General features: G+C 47.6%; 1 protein-coding gene across 3 annotated transcripts; it reads right to left on the reverse strand.

The window, feature by feature from the left end:
* Positions 1–66: 66 nt before the first annotated feature.
* LOC134015093 (sarcoplasmic/endoplasmic reticulum calcium ATPase 2-like) lies at positions 67–19203 on the reverse strand. 3 transcript variants are annotated; one of them, XR_009929060.1, is made up of 22 exons: positions 19016–19203; positions 18651–18841; positions 17999–18016; positions 17837–17919; positions 16159–16263; positions 14695–14833; positions 8258–8338; positions 8082–8167; positions 7485–7949; positions 6092–6180; positions 5906–6008; positions 5694–5825; positions 5488–5607; positions 5169–5387; positions 4656–4991; positions 4345–4565; positions 4022–4224; positions 3800–3885; positions 3567–3700; positions 3300–3417; positions 1494–3210; positions 67–870 (listed from the first exon to the last, which is right to left on the reverse strand). XR_009929060.1 is itself a non-coding variant. In XM_062454424.1 (21 exons), the coding sequence occupies exons 1-21, from the start codon at positions 18766–18768 to the stop codon at positions 857–859; spliced, it is 2991 nt and encodes a 996-aa protein (XP_062310408.1). In that variant the 5' UTR covers positions 18769–19203; the 3' UTR covers positions 67–856. The 3 variants fall into 3 exon arrangements, 1 of the variants encoding a protein (XP_062310408.1); XR_009929059.1 differs by having other exon boundaries at positions 18651–19203; XM_062454424.1 differs by having other exon boundaries at positions 3090–3210; positions 18651–19203.
* Between the last annotated feature and the right edge of the window lie 274 nt (positions 19204–19477).

Raw genomic sequence — 19477 nt, forward strand, 5'->3', positions numbered from 1 at the left:
CAGTTAATCTCCACTTACATACCAGTGCCCAAACCTTCAGGCACATAGATATACAGTTACACAACCTCATCAGAAAAACAGGACATTTAATGTATAATCGCTTTATTTACCTGAAACCACAAGTTGTGATACGTAATACAATCGTCAGCTCTGAAATTACAGTACAGTTGTTTGGCAAAACCATGCCATTGAAGGACTGTCTGATTTCCTCAGGGTATGCATCACTATCGCTGCACCTCCTAACCAGACGCCACAAAGTCTGCTTACAACATGTCGCACATCACAGTGCAAAGCAAAAAGTCTCGTTTGGTAATTTTTTTACACATTCAATTCAAAAAGTATTTCCTTAGGAAAAGACACAGCTTTCTGAGCTTTATTTAACATTTGCACTATTTGTAGATTCTTTAAATTTTAATTTACCAATACTATACAGAACTATTACACAAATCTGTTAAAATAAATGGCTGCTTCAGATGACATGCACCATGGAATATTATACATTACTAAACGATGAAGTCTAGGTTTCTGAGATGGCACGAGAATTGTCACCTTTTCTAGACAGACGGCTATACTAAAGCTCTTCATGCAAGACCATGGAGGGACTGAGGACATGGGGTTAGTTCACTGGAGTCCAAAAACATTTTAATTAGAACCCATTTAAATTAGATATATTTTAGAATAAAAAAAAAAAGAAAAAGAATTGATGTACATATTAAATGTATGAATCATGTCTTGATTTGAGTTCTTATTTTGACATGCAAGTCTTGGAAGATGTGGAGCTTCTCGAAACACACATGCACAACACTAAAACAAAACCTTACAGTTCCTGCAAGGGGTTTAGAGGAGTGGGCGGGGCTTACACAGCCCCAGCTGCAGAGAGAGAAGAGAAAGAGACCAATCAGATGACTTACCTAAGGCATGGGTCAAAGCAAAGGCGCTATAAGACATGGCTCATTCACTAGGCATGATGAAAGACATTTTAAAAGCTTTCCATTTCCTCCTGTCTGCCTACATAGATGTCAAAAGCCATGCCACATGCAAGCAGAAATGAGAAGGCACAAAGGCATTTCCACATGAAAACGCCATGCCTTGCGATTGCAACACTTATGCTGCAAGTAATATCCCTAACCCTGTACTCTGTCATCCCCCAATAATATTGCCACCAATGAAAGAGCACTTCAATATATTTTTACCAGCTCACATATGTTGACTGGCACTTAGTGAAAAGGCATTTTTCTAATTAAAACTCTCTCTACATTATCATATCATTGTCGTTCACACAATCTATAAAACGGCCAATATCCCTATCTTAACATAACAAGGAAAGCGGCAACATATAAATGTCGTTTAAAAAAGCAAAACAAAATCTATCCATCAAAGAGTCAGACTTTGAATACACCTGCTCGACCGCAAGGCTTGGGTGTGTTTGATGTTGCCGGGATGAGAACACACGCTAGTGGGCAGGGAGCATGCAGGGCAGGGGAGATACTCACTCTGATAAACAGGCGGAAGGCATTGGAAGAAATAGCAGTTAGGTTTAGAGGAACTCATACTGGCCTGGCATTGGAGGGCATGCTTTCCAGGTATACCTACCTACTGCAGTGTTTCTAAAAACACGGCTCGAGTCAACTAGTGTGACGGTATGGAGCATTCGGAAATGTGAAACCCTATACATATAGATACTACTGTGCTATATACAGATTTACATACTCTTCCACCAGCCAGTCCGAGTTAGGCCTATAACATGGTCATACATCCTAACAGCAAGTCTAGACCACATCATGATCCCATCAAAGCCTCAATCTTGTGCTCAGCTGATACTATTATTATCAGCGTCTCTGTGTTTATATTCAAGTACAGTATGTGCACAATATACATAATCTATATAAGAATCATTGTTATTTGTAATGTACATGAAGACTAGCTAAAAAAGTAAACGTTTTAATATTGGAATAATGACAGAGTGTGTTGTGTTCAAGTAAACGTTTTAACGACAGGCTTGTCTATCAAAAATGGTGTAGAATTAGACTAAAGTAACATTTACATGTTTCTTTCCCTACTTCCCTCAGGGAACATAAAAAGGTCAACCTCAATTTCAACTTAGAAAACCTTACAAAAGGTAGATGAGAACCTACTTCTCCTTCAACAAAAGCAAAAATGGTGCTTACCTCAACACTTAATATGACATGTCTTAGAACGTGAAAAGGGTTAGTGGAAAACATGAAAAGTAATGTGGTCATATCAACAGCATTGAGGTAGCTGTGCTCGGCCTAGCGCAGAAACCAAAAGCAAACCAGATATGGAGCTTATAACAGGGGGAGGAACAACTATCAACCAAGAAGAATCCCCATGCCATCACAAAACACATGCACTTTTAGTACAGACCACTGAGTCAGAGCAAATGTTGAATGGTCATTACAGTTACACCCCTTTCTCATCCAAAGGCCATATATTAAAGGTTCACACTGAAGACAAGAGTAATACATTTGAGTCCAGTGCATGCCACTTGTAGCCTACCTGCTCTCCACAAATCCCCTCCCCAAATTACAAAAAGTTGATAAAATAGTGTTCATTCTCTGTACATATCATCTGACAGTTCCTACAATTCTATGCCTGTTCAAAAAACCGGGGGCACATAACTAAGGCTTGATATGAAAAAAGACAAATGACATAACTCAAGGTCATTAAAAAGTATGTTCATCAACAAAAAGGATGAATAAAAAAATGTAAAAAATGGAATGGTGAAAATGTCCTTGATCCAAATCAGCCAAGGGTGTTGACATACACGTGTAAATGCTGAGCTCTCACTGTTTGACCAGGCGGTTGTGGTTGTCGTTGTAGTAGTAGTAGTTGTTGTTCCTGGTTAATGTGGGGTTGTTAGATGTATTAATCTCCACTCACACTGGTGCCCGGGGGGAGGGGGAGTGTGCTTGGAGTCAGTCAGGACCAGAACAACTCGGACACGTTAGTGTCGATGCTGTACAGCCACAGAACCAGGGGGAGGAAGATGGCCACAAAGGGCCAGGAGATCCCCTCTGTGCATGCGGACAGGGAGCAGCCCTTGCTGGCTGACTTCTCCAGGTGTTTACCAGGTTCCAGGTAGTTCCTGGCCACAAACTTGAGCAGCTCATCCAAAAGGATGACGGGCAGAGAGATCTTCAGCACCATCAGCCACTGCGTGAGGTTCAGAGGGGTGATCTGGAAGATGACCTGGAGGAGAGGAAGATGGAGATGGTGAGATTGGGGGGGTGGGCGACGTGAAGATGGTGTTCTGGGTGTTGGGCGTTAAGCTGACTCACGGGCAGGGGCTCCACATAGAGGATGAGGAAGTGGAGGGACATGGAGAGGCAGATGGCCCCCAGCAGCCACACATTGTCCCAGGGAGGCATACGCAGCAGGGACTGGTTCTCTGACAGACTGGGGCACAGAGGGGGCAGAGGGAGGAGACATTTGCCATTACAATATGACCCGACAATCCAACGACTTTCACTTTGTTCCACTGGAACTGAAACACGAACCCATCCGTGAAGGACGGAGGCTCCTCTTACCGCAGTGGGGCCCCTCACCTGTTCAGAGCGTTGCACATCTCGATGGTGACGAGCACCGACAGGGCCATGGTCATGGGGTACGGGGACTCGAACACGTGGCACTCCAGGTCCTGGAAGTCCGGGTTGTCAGGGGAGCACTGCAGGAAGTGGCTCTGGAGGGGGGACACACACACACAGGAGGGGGGGGGGGTTCAGGGAAGGGCAGGCAGGATGGAAACGAACGACAGGTCCAGTCATCCAGGCGGTCTCACCAGCTGGTACAGGCTGATCATGGGGCCGTCTTCAGCAGCCACGAACCACCATGCCGCGGCTCCCACAGTCCCGGCTCCGACATAGCCTGAGGGCAGAGACAGGGGTCAGGGTCGAACGGGTGTTTCACACTGAGCAGTGGATCGTTTTGATCAATGAGCCATTAAAACGTTTAACAAGGCACATGGAAGACTTGGTCTGGAAACAAAACAGTGGTAACACACATCCGATGGCCAGGTATCTGAAGAAGAGCCAGCCGGAGATGAGGGGCTCCTTGGCGTTGCGGGGGGGCTTGTTCATGATGTCCAGGTCGGGGGGGTTGAAGCCCAGGGCGGTGGCGGGGAGGCCGTCCGTCACCAGGTTGACCCACAGCAGCTGGACTGGGATCAGAGCCTCGGGGAATCCCAGAGCAGCAGTCAGGAAGATACTGCCCACATAAAAACACAACATGAACAAAACAGGTTCAAATTTACAGTTGAAATGTAAAAAAAACAACACATTTAATAAGATTAAAATGTGACAGGTGTTCGGTCCGGTGGAGCCTCACCAGACCACCTCGCCCACGTTGGAGGAGATAAGATAGCGGATGAACTGCTTCATGTTGTTGTAGATGGCCCTGCCCTCCTCTACAGCCGCCACGATGGAGGAGAAGTTGTCGTCAGCCAGGACCATCTCAGAGGCCGACTTGGCCACGGCGGTGCCAGAGCCCATGGCAATGCCGATCTCCGCCTTCTTCAGGGCGGGGGCATCGTTGACTCCGTCTCCAGTCTGAGAACGACCAGGAAGTTCAGATAAGAGATGGGAAACCGACACAGAGACACAACCCAGAGGTCAGACCAGACGAGCGTCTCCACGCACCATGGCCGTGATCTCGTCCATGCTCTGCAGGAACTCGACAATCTTGGACTTGTGGGAGGGCTCGACGCGGGCGAAGCAGCGGGCGTTGATGACGGCGTCGCGCTGCGCGGCGGGGGAGAGGTCGTCGAACTCGCGGCCGGTGAAGGCCATGCGCTCCACGTCGTCGTCCTCGCCCAGGATGCCGATGCGCCGGCAGATGGCCACGGCCGTGCCCTTGTTGTCCCCGGTGATCATGATGACACGGATGCCGGCCAGGCGGCACAGCTTGATGGAGGCCGCCACCTCCTGTCGGGGAGGGTCCAGCATGCCCACGCAGCCCACGAAGGTCAAGTCCGACTGGGCACAGAGAAAAGGGTCAGCATCGGGGACTTACCGCCAAAACTGGATGACCTCTTTAACCGTCAAAACAGTTTTTTTTTAAAAGGTTATTCTGTTATGCAAGCAAACTAATCCAAAGACACATTAAAAGACCGCCTGGTTTACAAGGACATAGGGGAGTAGTCTAGTGCTCACCTCATAGGCTGCGAAGCGGGCTGCATCGATGAGAACCATGTCTTCCTTCTTAGGGGGAGTGTCCCTGGTGGCCAGAGCCAGGCAGCGCAGGGTGTCACGCCCAGTCCCGTAATCCCGGATCACAGACAGGATCTTGTCCTTGACCCCCGGGGTCATGGGAACCTTGTTGTTGCCCACTCGGACATGGGTACACCGGTCAATCACTCCCTCTGGGGCACCCTGTGAGGTGAGCACGTGTCGAGGGTTAATGGGAGGAAAAAGAGTCCCAAACTCTGAATCCCAAACGCTAGGCTGTGGGCGGAACAAGAGGAGCTGGTACCTTGACAAACATTTTGCCAATAGAAGACCGGGCCTTGTTGGGGGTACAGTACACCGACATGGACTTCCTGTCTCGGGAGAACTCCAGGGTGAACTCCTTCTTCATCAGCTGCTTGATCACCTGGGAGGACGACCAGAGAAGAAGGCCTCAGAAAAGCTGCCGTTTAGAATGACGTCGTCGTTCGACTTCGGTGTGAAGGAACTTACAGAGTTGCAGGCGTTGGCCCTCTCGATGTTGGGGAGGTGCTTGACCTCAGTGTCAAACGCGTTCATCTTCTCCACCAAGCAGGTGAGGGCGGTCTCCGTGGCCTCTCCGACCTTCTCAAACACCCCTTTGGCCTAGTGACACAGACGCACACATTAGCCAACAGTTACCGTGTCCCAGTCGAGCGAGAGAGCGAACAGACAGGGCGTCTGACCTCGTTGAAGTCCAGAGAGGAGTCGTTGCACAGGGCACAGATGGTGGCGATCTCTACCAGACCATCAAACTGAGAACTCTTCACGAGATTACCATCCTGATACCTGGAGAGAAACACACAAGGAGGGGACATGAGAGGGTTTCAGACGTGTGTGTGTGTGTGTGTGTGGGGGGGGGGAATACTTACACTTCTCCTTCAGGGGCATACGTTGAGCCAGTGATGGTAAACTCCCCCAGAGAGCAGCTTTCTGCTTCAACTTTGTCAACAATGAACATCTGTTGAACAAAACAGAGGACACATTAATATCACTCAAAAAGGACAAAGACACATCCACAATGATCACTTCCTTCCAACTACAGTAGATGGCAGTAGACACCACAGGAAGGGCAAAAAACAAAACAAAAAGACCTGATATAAAACTCCTACACACGGTGAGGAAAACAGACAGTGTCAACCGAGTGTCTTAACGTGTCCTCGCTTTGTGTGTTAGAGGACTGGGGCAGGAGGCATGCCCTGAGAAGTTAGCTTATCCTCCTCCCATTCCTCAACAGAGGAGGCTGACAGGGAGCCAGAACACAGAGCAGGGCTGCCTAGAGGAGGCGGCCACGGGGCGTGGGTCTATCCCCACAGGAAGTGTCGGTCCTCACGGTGGGCAAGGCTCACACAAACACTGTCACACGAGAGAGAGCCAGCAGAGACGTCGCAGGCAGAGACACTAGGGAGGGAGAGAGATGCTAATCACTCAAGTCCTCCTTCAGCTTGAGGCCACGCTTCTGAAAGAGTGTTGCTGACGTCAGCTGCATATCGAGAAACATGCATTCCATTTGGGTTATTTTTAGAGCAGCCTCTTTTTGGCTTGATGTCAAACAGGCTTATGTCCGTTGGGGGTGCTACTCACAAATTAGTCAAAGTCCAAGGAGGATTATTATATGGCAAGGCGTAGATATCAACTTGTGTGAAGTTATCACTTCCTGCAAACAATGGCCATACACATTCCAACAGTTTAAGTTCCTTTTGGCCTCTACTGATTAAATGACAGACATTTCAGTGTGACACAATGAGGCAAAGGGTGGATCTATGGGCGGAAATGGAACCAAGCCATAAAGCCAGGGGAAGAAGTGAATTCTGAGAAACGACTGGTCACTGACAGAAGAGGGCCTCATCTAAAACATTAAACATATCTGCTAAATAGCAGCTAAATAATGCGACAGGTCCATTTCAGAAAGAGCGGATTCAGCAGTCTTAAAGACCAGACTCAGAGTCAACATGCTGAATTGATGAAGAACGTTTCCATTCACTGGTGCTGGGATGCCACTCAGAGAGCGGGCTGGAAGAACCTGATTGGAATACTTAGAAAAACTGCGACGCAAGTTCAGTTACGCAACAGCACTGCAAGTCATCAAGCAGCCAACTGTAGAGGAAGATTACAGCAGCGGCGTGCTCGCTGTGTGTCGAAGGATCTCGCCATCTTTCTCCTTCACAAGAACTATTGGAGCTGAAAGCGAGGGAGGGCAACACAGCTCTGGGAGACACCAAGAGCAGACCCAGTGTGTGTGTGTGCGTGTGTGTGTCCACCCACCCTGCACACAGACATCTGGTTGGTGGTGAGGGTGCCCGTCTTGTCGGAGCAGATGACCGAGGTGCAGCCCAGGGTCTCCACGGAGGGCAGGGACCTGACGATGGCGTTCTTCTTGGCCATGCGGCGCGTGCCCAGGGCCAGGCAGGTGGTGATGACGGCAGGCAGGCCCTCTGGGATGGCAGCCACGGCCAGCGCCACGGCGATCTTGAAGTAGTAGACGGCGCCGCGCACCCAGGAGCCCCCGTGGACGGGGTCGTTGAAGTGGCCGATGTTGATGATCCACACGGCCACGCAGATCAGGGAGATGACCTTGGACAGCTGCTCCCCGAACTCGTCCAGCTTGGCCTGCAGTGGAGTCTTCTCCTGCTCCGTGGCCGCCATCTCGTCGCGGATCTTACCGATCTCCGTGTTGACGCCGGTGGCCACCACCACGCCGATAGCCTTTCCGGCGGCGATGTTGGTCCCCTAGGGTGACGCGGACATGAAAGAATGTGTCAAATGATTCATAAGGCCACGCCTTATTTTACGGTGTCAAGTGTACAAAAGTTGGTGTAAAGTCAAGTAGCAAGTGCTGAAGTGAGAGGAGGAGGTGCGTACAGAGAACAGCATGTTCTTCTTGTCTTGGTTGACAGCGCGGGGGTCAGGAACGGGGTCAGTGTGCTTGATCACAGAGACAGACTCGCCTGCAATCACAATAGGGAGCAACAGGTCAAATGAGTTAAGGTGAAGTGATGTAAAACATCAACATTCCACGTAACAGAGTAGGGGGTTACCGGTCAGGATGGACTGGTCCACCCTCAGGGTTGTAGACTTGATTGAAGAGAGACGGATGTCTGCAGGAACCTTGTCTCCAACTGGGGAAGGTAGGAGGACAAGCACACAATGAGTATTTGTAAAAAAACACCAAAAAAAATTATACAATACACACTGTGCATGGAAAATATATTCATGTATATGCAACAATAGCACCTCCCAATATCACTTCTAAAATACATGTCACTATTTACTGTCGGAAATTAGAGTTGATGACAGTAAAAACTGTCCGACTTGTGAAATACGTCCACAGGTTTGAGAGACCAGAGAGGAGCTCTCTGATTCATTCACTGCACAAACAGGGAGCATGAGTGTAAAACTGAAATGTTCTCGCTACTACCAGGGCTGCTTGCTGTGCCACGCAGAGCCCCACTAGTCCTGAGGTCCCAAGGCTGCAGGAGGAGGAGGAGGGGGGGGGGAGGCAGAGCTGGAGATGGAAATGGAGGACTGGTGAGCCATAAAAGGCCTGTCTCAAAGGAAAAAGCCAATTTGGGCCACATCTGAATTGCGATGACCCGATTCAGCTTCCTATTAGTACATAAATGCTGGAGTGGGGGAGCAGCTCACTGTGAGGACCGGTTATCGCAGCTCGAACACGATGAACACTTTTAAATGAGGTGGCACGTTAACACGCGCTAAAGAGCTCTGAAAGAGATGTGTTGCATTGACAAGACTGAGACTGTCCAAGTCAATCTCATGGCGAAAACACAGTTTTGTCACGACACAGGACAAAATGAGCAGACATGCACATTCGATGAGAACTTAACTTTCATCCCAAAACTAATATACTTCCACACATTAAACACCAAGATTAAAAGAACTTCCAGAGGTAGAGAGGGTAGTTTTCAACATCCCGGGGACTTTTTACAAGCAATCAAACACCAGCTCTGGGAATAAAAATGTCTAATCTAGGTTAATGAAGATGATTATTGAAAGTGAGAGCGAAATCAAGGTTGTTCCAACATCAGGATTCCCTTTTCAGGACTGAACAGACACACATACTAATCTGAGCCCCCTCAGTGCCCTTGAGGGGAGAAGAGAGGAAAATAGCATCAGCCCAACAAACGCACGCAGCCCAAAAGAGGAAAACTATTTCAATGTGTTCCCCGATGCTCTGATCAGGTTTATATGTGGATACACGATAGCAGCTGTTTACCAGTCGTCTCCACAGCACAGGAAGAGGCAGGAGGTAATACCGGTCAGCCAGCGGCTGGCAGAGAGACAGAGAGAGAAACACAGATAGACAGAGAGAGAGAGAGAAACACAGATAGACAGAGAGATAGACAGAGAGATAGACAGAGAGAGAGAGAAACACAGATAGACAGAGAGAGAGAGAGAGAGAGAGAGAGAGAGAGAGAGAGAGAGAGAGAGAGAGAGAGAGAGAGAGAGAGAGAGAGAGAGAGAGAGAGAGAGAGAGAGAGAGAGAGAGAGAGAGAGAGAGAGAGAGAGAGAGAGAGAGAGAGAGAGAGAGAGAGAGAGAGAGAGAGAGAGAGAGAGAGAGAGAGAGAGAGAGAGAGAGAGACAGAGAGACAGAGAGAGACAGACAGAGAGAAACAGAAACAGACAGACAGACAGTGAGACCGACCTCTTCTGTGTACTGTGACCAATTCATCTGAGCACAAAACACACTTCAACCTAAGAGCATCTTTTAAGCCTCTGTTAAAACGATGATGTAATGTTCAGAGGCTTTTTTCAATATTTGAAGTAGAGACTCCTAAGCCTCAACACAAAACGAGCGGATCGCCAGACTTGGTTGGCATGGAAAATAAAGTGCTGACGTCCTGTTTTAATAGGACGTCCTGGTGTGAATGTGTCTAGCGTGTCACATTATATGAAATGTAACGACACAGGGGTTTGGACTGACAGTGGGTTTCAGCAAATACAGAGGACCAGTGACAGCTTCTCTCGTGAGACCAATGTCAAGCTAAATTGCTTCTTTCAACCATCTAGATGTGGAGTGAAAAAAAAGAAAACTCAACTTCAGCTTCACAACTGACCTCCAAGAGGACATTATGAAAAGGGTTTGTGTTAGCTAGGCCCCACACCAAGACACACTTAGGACCAGCGCAGCGCCAACTTTTAGACATGCAGAGTCACATTGAACCGTCGTTAAGGAGAACATGGCAACAGAGTGTTAAGAAATCTATATTTATAAATATATATTTCTTGAAGCCATGTGGCTAAACAGCCACATCCTGGGTGTTGCGTAACACTTCCTGTGGCAAGTCATTGTGACATTTATTTTTTAATATTGACTTCTGTAATCGAAGGGGGTCTGGAGCCAAATAAATATTGGACAAGTGATGTCGATTAATGGGCAGAGCTCTTCTGATGAGTGTGAAGCGAACCCTAGACAGCCTGTCTTTGTTGCTGTTTCTGCGGGACAGCGAGCCTGCCCTGAATGAAGTGTCTGTGTATATCACCTGTCCCTTTGTGTCAACATCCTACTTGGTATCAGTCCAACAGGCTCCTCAAACACGGCCACCTTTTCACCCCCCCCCCTCCCCCCACCACGCCTGCCAACAAGTGAGAGAACCCACGGCTTGAACTGCGACAGCGGCTTCTGGAACGAGTGGCGCAGGCTCTCCAGCCTGACTCCCGGGGCCCCCCTCTGGGGCCCCCTCTGGATCAGGCCATCAACACCACTTCGACGGCGGACAGCTTTGGCTGGCAGACACAAGTGAATGACATGCGGCGAGGCTCTGAGGGGGGCATGTGCTGATGACAGCTGAAACAAAAGGAGGTGGAATCTTGCTGACCTGAGGGGGGCTCTGGCTCAGACGCTAGGCTGACAGGTAACCCTCTCCAGGAACTTTCCGACAGCACTTGGCCAGCTGCTCTCCTTACGCACTTTGACAAAGAGACAGGGAACTGCGCTTCATTCAAATGAGCAAGATTAGCCGCGGCCAAGTCCAAGGGTGTGAGATCTATACAATTGAGGGCTGTGTCATAACCCGGTGGAGAAGCTACCACTGGATTTAATCTTCACATCCAAATTGCAGAAAGACTGCGAACAGCGAGGGGGAGGGGGGTGCCTGTGTTGTACACCAGACCCATACACCATGTCCTGGGCCAGGATCCGTTGCTATGGCAACAGGACGGTGCGTCACATGACGCTGAGATGAAGAACAGCCGGCCTGGCTGTTAGGAGATCTAGAACAGATGCTGTCAAGAGTTCTTCCAAGGGACCAGCTTAGAGATGGCTGCTCTAGGTAACCTCTGACCTCAGTATTGTCACCATGTACTGTACTCTCCTGACACAGTGAGCTGGAGAAAGCATCTGGTGTGTGTTAAATTAAAAATAAACACGGATTTAGAAAAAATAAATAAGAAACAAACAAGAAAAACATTTGGTAACACGCATTACCAAAACATGGGTATGCCTCCAATTTATATCCTCATAAACCATGGGGCCTGCAATGTGCTCCATCTCGTAAATGCCACTAATAAACATTCAAATATGAACCAAACCAAAAACGTAAAATAAAACTTTATTAATCCCATCCGGAGTGTGCAGGGTGGCTGTCCTCTCTTGTTTGTTGATGACAGTTGGTCACGTGTGGGTATGAATTCATGGGCCAATCCAGAGCTACAGCCAGCAGTGTAACAGACATACAGCCCTGTACTTGAGACAGGAGAAGGGTCCTTGTGTTTCTGTCAGTTTCCCCTCGTGTCCTAACATCACCTCTCTCCTTAGTGTCACCGCTCAACAAGTCTGGACAGGGTCACATGCCCTTCTAACCTCTATAGCTGGGCAGCATAGCCCAGATTCCCAGCAGTTAATGCAGAATGCCACAATTAAAGTTTTACCCTGAAAGCGACGGTAACGCAGAACAACCTGCCAGAGAATGACTGCACCCTCATTAACACAGTCGTGCCCCCTTTAGGGATATTGAACGCTGCAGAAAATGAAGAAGAGAGTTACATCATCCCTCAAGACAATTCTCTTCCCTCATGCAAGACAGCTCACAATGATCTGGTTGAGGAGCTGGGCAGGGTCAACACCTGGCTGGATCCGACACTCACCAAAAGACCCCCCCCCCCCCCCACACACACACACAGTGACAGCAGACGTTCGCCAGGCCCCAGAAAATGCCACATGCCATCCCGGGTGTCTGGAATCCCAGGCCGTGGAGGGTGCTGATGGGCAGGGTCTCTATGTGCCGGGCATGGTGGGGGGATCATTGTCCACAACCACTTCCCTACAAGGTCATCGCACTCTCCAAACAATAGGAGCAGCTGATAGATCCACTCTCTGTCCTATCACTATCAGACTCCCCGACCTCGCATGCTACGCAGGGGAGTAAACCCCCCCCACCCCCCCCCCCCAGGCCCATACAAGGCCATATTCCACCCTATACTCCCTCTAAACCAATCAGAGCCTTGACACACACCATTTAACAAATGACGCGCTCCCGCAGGAAAAGCTTAAACAGCTTTAGGTGTCCCGACGTCGACTATTCAGGGACAGAAGCGCATCCTTTAATTTCCCAGAAGATTCCCATGGTGAATTTAAGAGTGAGGAGAGCGGCCCCACGTTGCCATGGGGGCCACAGGCTCCCCCAGCAGCAGCAGCCTGAACCACAGAGCTGCAGACGACAACCTAGAGCAGTTCTAGAAAGGTCTGACTGGGCTGCAGATTAGCTTAGTTAGAACAGCAGAGACAGCATTCCATCCTCTACACTGCAGCCAGGGTTGAGGGAAGCGGTGGGTGGGGGGGGGGGGGGGGGGGGGGAGAATAAACGACACAGGAGCAGTATAGCCTCTGGCCATGCAACAGAAGCGGTGAGAAATGCGTTACGCTCTGAACGAAAGGTTACGGTGCCGCGGGACCTGAAGCTAATCTGAAGTCAGTCAGCATCTCCGGAACGTGTCTGCGTCCCCAGGCTTTAAAAAGCAGTGGAGGCAGGGCTGAGTGTTGGGCCTGGGAGCAGGAGGCAGTGTCAGAGCCCACAGAGGTAACCTGACAGGCAGGGCGGCAGCAGGCAGGCTGGCTCCTTTAGTATTCTCCTCACGACCGAGCGAGTCGGAGAGCTGTCCTCTGCCTCAGCAGAGACGGCCTTCTGCGTCATCGGCCCCTCTTGCCCAGCGGGGGGGGGGGGGGGCTCTGGCAAAGATACTCAGCGAGGACGCTCGCGGGAATCAATATGGAAGGGCTCTGGAGGATTTAGCAGGTATGTCGGAGCGCTCCGGGTGACTCTGTCCACCTGACATCATGGGCTACGCATCCCTGTGTTTTGCTATTGGTGGTGTGTGTGGTTTGACCACGTTTCGTAACCCGTCATACAACACACACAAACACCCACTAATAACAATGGAATCATGCAGATCATGACTGCGGGTTTCGCGAAAGAACCGCTTTGCTTAAAATGATAGTGATGAAAAGATAAGCACATCAGGAGGTATATTAACAAACCACCCTGGCCAAACGTGTGCTACAGAATCAGCCAATCAGTGTGATCCCTCCGATCAGTGTACTCGATGCTGCCTGTGCCCTTCTCAAGGTGACTCCAGAGTGCTACTGAAGACCATCCAGCGTCACCCGCTGCAACCCCTGGGGAGGGCCAAAGACACCTGTCATCTCCACTACTGTCACTGCCTACTATAAATAAGGCATTCCATAATCTAGACAGGCAGTCCGAGCTAAAAATACAAGCCACAACTATGCGCTGAAAACCACTGCATCACCTCAGTGGCTTAGGGTTAAATCTAGTTTCATGATAATGCCAGCACTTCAAGGGCTACAGCATTCCTCTCAGCGGGATCCATCCCTGGTGCAGCCAGCACTCCTGCGCTGCCAGGGGCACATTCCCTTCAAAAGATCCATCCCAGCACACCTGAGCTGCAGCAGAACTTTGCTTTTAATATATCTCTGGATGAATCCACCCCCGGGGTCGTTCTGCGGCTGTGTTTTAGGAGGGACGAACGATATGGTAGCACCTCATCCAAGGCTGTGCGTGAGAACTCGTGGGATGAGTCCGGGAGGATGTGTATACACGTGACGCGAGGGGGCCCTCCTCCTCCACCAGTGTACCGCCCTCAGAGACGGGCGGGTTAATAGGAACATCCCGAAATACACCACTTCTGTAGGGTGAGTCACCCCTGCAGTGGGACCAGGGGAGAGTGGAGTCGAAATAGAGCTGCGCTGCTAAAGCCTGACGATACCTGGATTCATATGCCCTGTTGAGAATAGCTTTCACCTGAACCAGAGCACATTATCCAAGTAGAAAACGTTTCCCCCATTTTGCTTTGATTGTAGAGCGGTTTATGCAATATTTGGAAACACTCGCTAATACTTTCTTAAAACCTGCTCCAATTCCTCACACAGCCAGCCAGATTATTCAGCTGTATGTGATCCATTTCGTTGCACAACGTGGGGCCGATATCGCCACCTTACCAGCAACCTCCACAATGTCTCCAGGCACGATGTCTTTGGCCTTGATCCTCTGGACAGTCTTCCTGTCCTGGCGGTACACCTTCCCCATCTCAGGCTCATACTCTTTAAGTGCCTCGATGGCATCCTCAGCATTACGCTCCTAGGGACAAAAAGGATTATATCATTAGTATGAAAATACATAAATTTACATTTTTATTATGAACACTGATGCTGGTTTGAAAATGGCCTTTATACATTTCAAAACAGTTCATATATTTGCACTTAGGTCATTTCTGCTTCATAAAACAATTAACCATGTGCCAATAGTGATTTATAACACCCATGAAAAAAAAGTTCACAGAGACTGTGCCAACATCACGTTTGTTTATTCAGTCACTATGGAGTAGAACGTTTGACTCTAAAGTCCATTCTTGGCTCACTTCTCCATTACTGGGAGCCAATCATAGTAGGAACAGCAAGCGTCACGATTTCCTGTTAGGCTGATCATTCGAGGCAACTGGGACAAACAGGTCAGAGTCTACCCCCACACTCTTATTTGCCATAATGTTGGTTCTAGGAGTAATAACATGCCAGTTAAAGTCAAATGAGTTTACACTAGCAGCATCATCACAAGTTAAATGACAAGAAACTAAAAATGAAAATGATATCCAGAAAGCTATTAATGACACCAACAATGTAACAGTTACTACTGACTAACAATCCCTGACCTGTCCATGAATAGGATCAGGGCTAAGAATGTTTGGTAACCCTTCCTTTTACAGTCCCTTAAGTACTAGGTATTTACATAGAAAGTAAATAACATACCCTTTACTTTCTATGTAAATACCTAGTACTTAAGGGACTGTAAAAGGAAGGGTTACCGAATGTTTAAGACTTGCCTGCGGCTATAAAGTCTGAAAACAATGATTTCTTGTTGAGTGAAGACATTCAGTGATTCCCTTTCTGGAATGTTTAAATGGTACCAGTGAGGAAATGAAGGCTTAGTCCTGGATAAACTCATGAAGAATACATGAAAGTCAGTCTTGATATACACAGCTAACGTCAGAAACCACTTTAAATGTTATTTATTGCACTTTGCCTTAATTAATGAGACACACAAAAGACGGTCTACCAGCAGGAATCCTTGTCACTCCTTTCAGTTGAACTTGGGTGTCATAGCAACACAAAGTTTTCAAATGTAGTCAGTGACCTAGTTTCTAGCCCTGTTTGCAGTTTTTTCATGTACTTTCTGTTAAAAGCCAGTTATATTGAGAAGAATATAAAAACACTGGTCTACACCTGATTCAAATGAATGGTCATTAACAGGCTTCTGCATACCTAGATAACAACCCATTCATTTGAATCAGGTGTGTTGGAGCAGGGAAACATCTAAAACATGGAAGACAGGAGGTACTTGAGGACCAGGGTTGAGAACCACTGGTCTAAACAATGTCATGTCATGTGATGGATCCTGAGGTTGCTCACCTGCCAAACACCTACGATGGCGTTGGCTATGAGAATGAGTAAGATCACGAAAGGCTCCACAAAAGCTGTGATTGTTTCTTCCCCATCCTCAAACCAGGCCAAGACCTGAAGGGAAACACAGACAAACATATCAGCCATTGTTGAGATTGTACACTGGACATAAAATAATAAAAAATAAAAAACATTTACGTTTGTAAATCGTTCTTGCTGACAGGGGAAATAGCTCTTAGCTCGAGCCACAACATCAACATTCTGACTAATCCTACCAATGGACAGAGCTAAGGTGTTCAAATAGGAGTGTAACATGCAGCTCGACCCAAATTAGTCTGATTAATAGCATATGGTTAGCAGTAAAATGTTACTTATCTTTCCATGAGCAAACAAAGCTATTAACTAATTGAACTCCCAGAATCTGAGACCGACACCCGTGTCTAATATGGATGTCACATGAAAATTTGAAACCAACCGCACCACCACCAAGGTTGTAATCCCAAACCACACAACAAAACCACCCACTGAAACCAGTGACATATTTACATGACATTTTGTTCATTTAACCGAAGTGTTTATCCAAAACGACGTACATATATTGCATAAAGAGAGTACAGTAGAAGTTCAAGGATCAGCACCATCCTTAACCTCAGTTCCCTCTCTCCCTCTCTCCCAGGAGATACAAATCATTTTATTGGAGTGAGGCTCAGTCATTTGCATAATGTCCCTCTGTACAACATAAGAGCACATTTTAAATACTGCACCTTGTCAGGGCCAGACAGAGTTATACAGCGTCCTGTATACAGTGCATTTTGCTCTACTTAAATCGTGGAGTGTCGTTTCCTGTAGGCCTATCCCGGCACCAACAGTAAGGTCACCACGTCACATAGCTTTTGTAGAACTACAGGAACGGGTGGGGGACATTAAAGAGAGGAGGTGCATCTGTCTGGACAGTACCCTCCCACCGAAGGTCCGAGCCCAAATTTGGTCTCGAGTGGTGCCCTGTTCCCTCTGTCAGCCAGCAGCCTCTCACACCTCCGTATCGGACGTCTGAGCACTGCACAGCAGATACCAGCTTCTCCAGCATCAGGGCCAGACAGACACACACATTTTCCAGGGTTCTGGAGGTTATCAAGTCCAGTTTCTGGGCCCCAACAAACGATCAACGTACCTCCTCAACTTGTAGAATCCACATCAAACACAAAGCATCTCATTCTAGCCATGAAACTACTACTATAACAGCAGATATAGCCATTAAATACAACAGAATACTGTTGGACAGTCAGTTACGTCACGTCAAGTCTCCGAAACATATGGAGAGTCATGAACGAAGAGGAGAAGGCCATTACACAGCAACAATCCAGGAAGACCTGAATGTCTTGCTTGACACATGGTGATAGTAACTCAATACAAGCAACTGCTGTTGTCACCATTCCTCAGACAGGTCGCTAGCTTTCTCAGCTGTTTGGTCCTCTGGTCTGTGAGCGTAACCTCAGCTGAGATATGCAAACTGAAGACATTAACACTTGCTGTCCACACTTCCCATGTCACTGAGCCATACATAAACATTCCCTTTCCCCTCTTGTCCTTTCTGTAATTGACAATATCAACATCCAGGCTCATACTAGAACAGGAAGGCATTAAAAGAGTATTTGAAAACCCAATGAGTTTTCATAAATATACTTACAAAAGATATACAGGCCGCCAACAGAAGAATTCGCACAAGTAAATCTTCAAACTGTTCAACAACAAGTTCCCATAAGGACTTTCCTGTTGAAAATAAGTGAATTGTAAAATACATCATATTCAAACTTCTTGTGTCCATTAAGACAAGTCATATCAGACATACCTTCCTCAGCAGGTAACTCTGTTTAGGGCCAATCCGATGGACATGCAGGGGAAGAGGAGAAGGACATTTGAGGAGAAAACATAAAACAGATGTCTCTTAGACATTATGACACAAAAGTAATGTAAACTAAATGACTAAATGTAAATGTAATGGTGTCCAATCCACACACCGCTGTTTCTTATAAAACTCTGACGTATGCTTCTTTTGACATCAACAGGGACCAGAAAGGTCACCTTGAATACTGTCAGATGCTCAGTATTCAGGTACACGCACAAGTTTTGTCCTACATTTAATGTGGAATTGCTCAAGTGTAATCCTGAACATTACAGCGCTCACTTCTGTAAGGCTAACAGGTTACAGTAGCCTACACGCAGGCCTTCTGATAAACAGTCTACCAATGTTCAGGCGTACAACGTGTTGTTACTCCTAAACGTAAACACAATATCAAACAGGATTTAACCAAAATAGGCATATTTATTGTTTTTTTGATACTTTGTAGCAACGACTTGAAAACACGAGGTCGTCTGTGATGACGTCAGCTAATTCCCTTGAATGAACAAGCCGGGTGATGCTGCTGACATTGACCTTATGTATTACAGGCCTGAACTTGCCAGTGATAACGCCTCAAATTACTAGAACTGTGTTTACTTACCGTTTGTGCCCCATTTCTCCCTTTGTCGTTTTACTTGGTCCAAGCCAAGCCCCGTGCTTTCGTTGACATTGAAATAGCTATAAACTTCTTCAACACTTTTTTCATGAGCGTTCTCCATGGTAGTGACGTTCAACTCCGTGTCAGATATATTTTGTGTAGGCTACGCACTCGTCTTGTTTGTTTTCTATTTCCTTTCAAAATAATAAATATTGTACCAATTTAGAGATATGCACTCACACTGAGAAAGCAACCCCCAAAAATGTAAGTCAAGAATTGGCGAAGCAAGCTAACTTCTATGCTGGTATGAAACGAAATTCCCCCCTCTAACAAATCCCATCCGAAAGACACATTCCAAGACAAGCTACCTATTCCCCGTCACGGTGAAGGTTTCTGTGGGTGTCCTCTCTTGTCTCCCAAAAAATGGTGGAAGATTGTGCAGTAATCGTCCCTGTTGTGGACTGCATTCACCCAGTCCAATCCTTGCGCTGCCCTCAATGTGCGTTGTTCAGCTTCTCCACGGCGCAGCTCTGAGCTCAGTGGTGGCTAGCTGAGGTGCTAATCAGGTTTTATGAAAAGTGCCTCACTACTGCCCCTCTGTTATTGTCATCCGTATATGGAGTAAAGCCATTGGATGGACTCAATCCGGAAATGCTCAGTCGCCCAACGCCGAAGTGGAAAGGAGGTTTAGTAGGCTGTGTGATAGTTCAAATGCTAAATATTTCATGACCAAATAAAAGTGCAGACCTGTCTGTTACGTAAACACGTAGATTCAATCTCGTCGCAGCCAGTACACCCGGAGTCCAATGACTCATGCCGTCACTGAATGA

The sequence above is a fragment of the Osmerus eperlanus genome, chromosome 28, assembly GCF_963692335.1.
Source record: "Osmerus eperlanus chromosome 28, fOsmEpe2.1, whole genome shotgun sequence".
Classification (NCBI taxonomy): Eukaryota; Metazoa; Chordata; class Actinopteri; order Osmeriformes; family Osmeridae; genus Osmerus; species Osmerus eperlanus.

Excerpts from the sequence above, each read along its gene's own strand:
- LOC134015093 (XM_062454424.1), bottom strand. The coding sequence starts at position 18,768 with ATGGAGAACGCTCATGAAAAAAGTGTTGAAGAAGTTTATAGCTATTTC. Across the intron at positions 4,566-4,655 it reads TGGACGAGATCACGGCCATG|ACTGGAGACGGAGTCAACGA; the intron begins GTGCGTGGAGAC and ends GGTCGTTCTCAG. Across the intron at positions 3,701-3,799 it reads TGATCAGCCTGTACCAGCTG|AGCCACTTCCTGCAGTGCTC; the intron begins GTGAGACCGCCT and ends TCCCCCCTCCAG.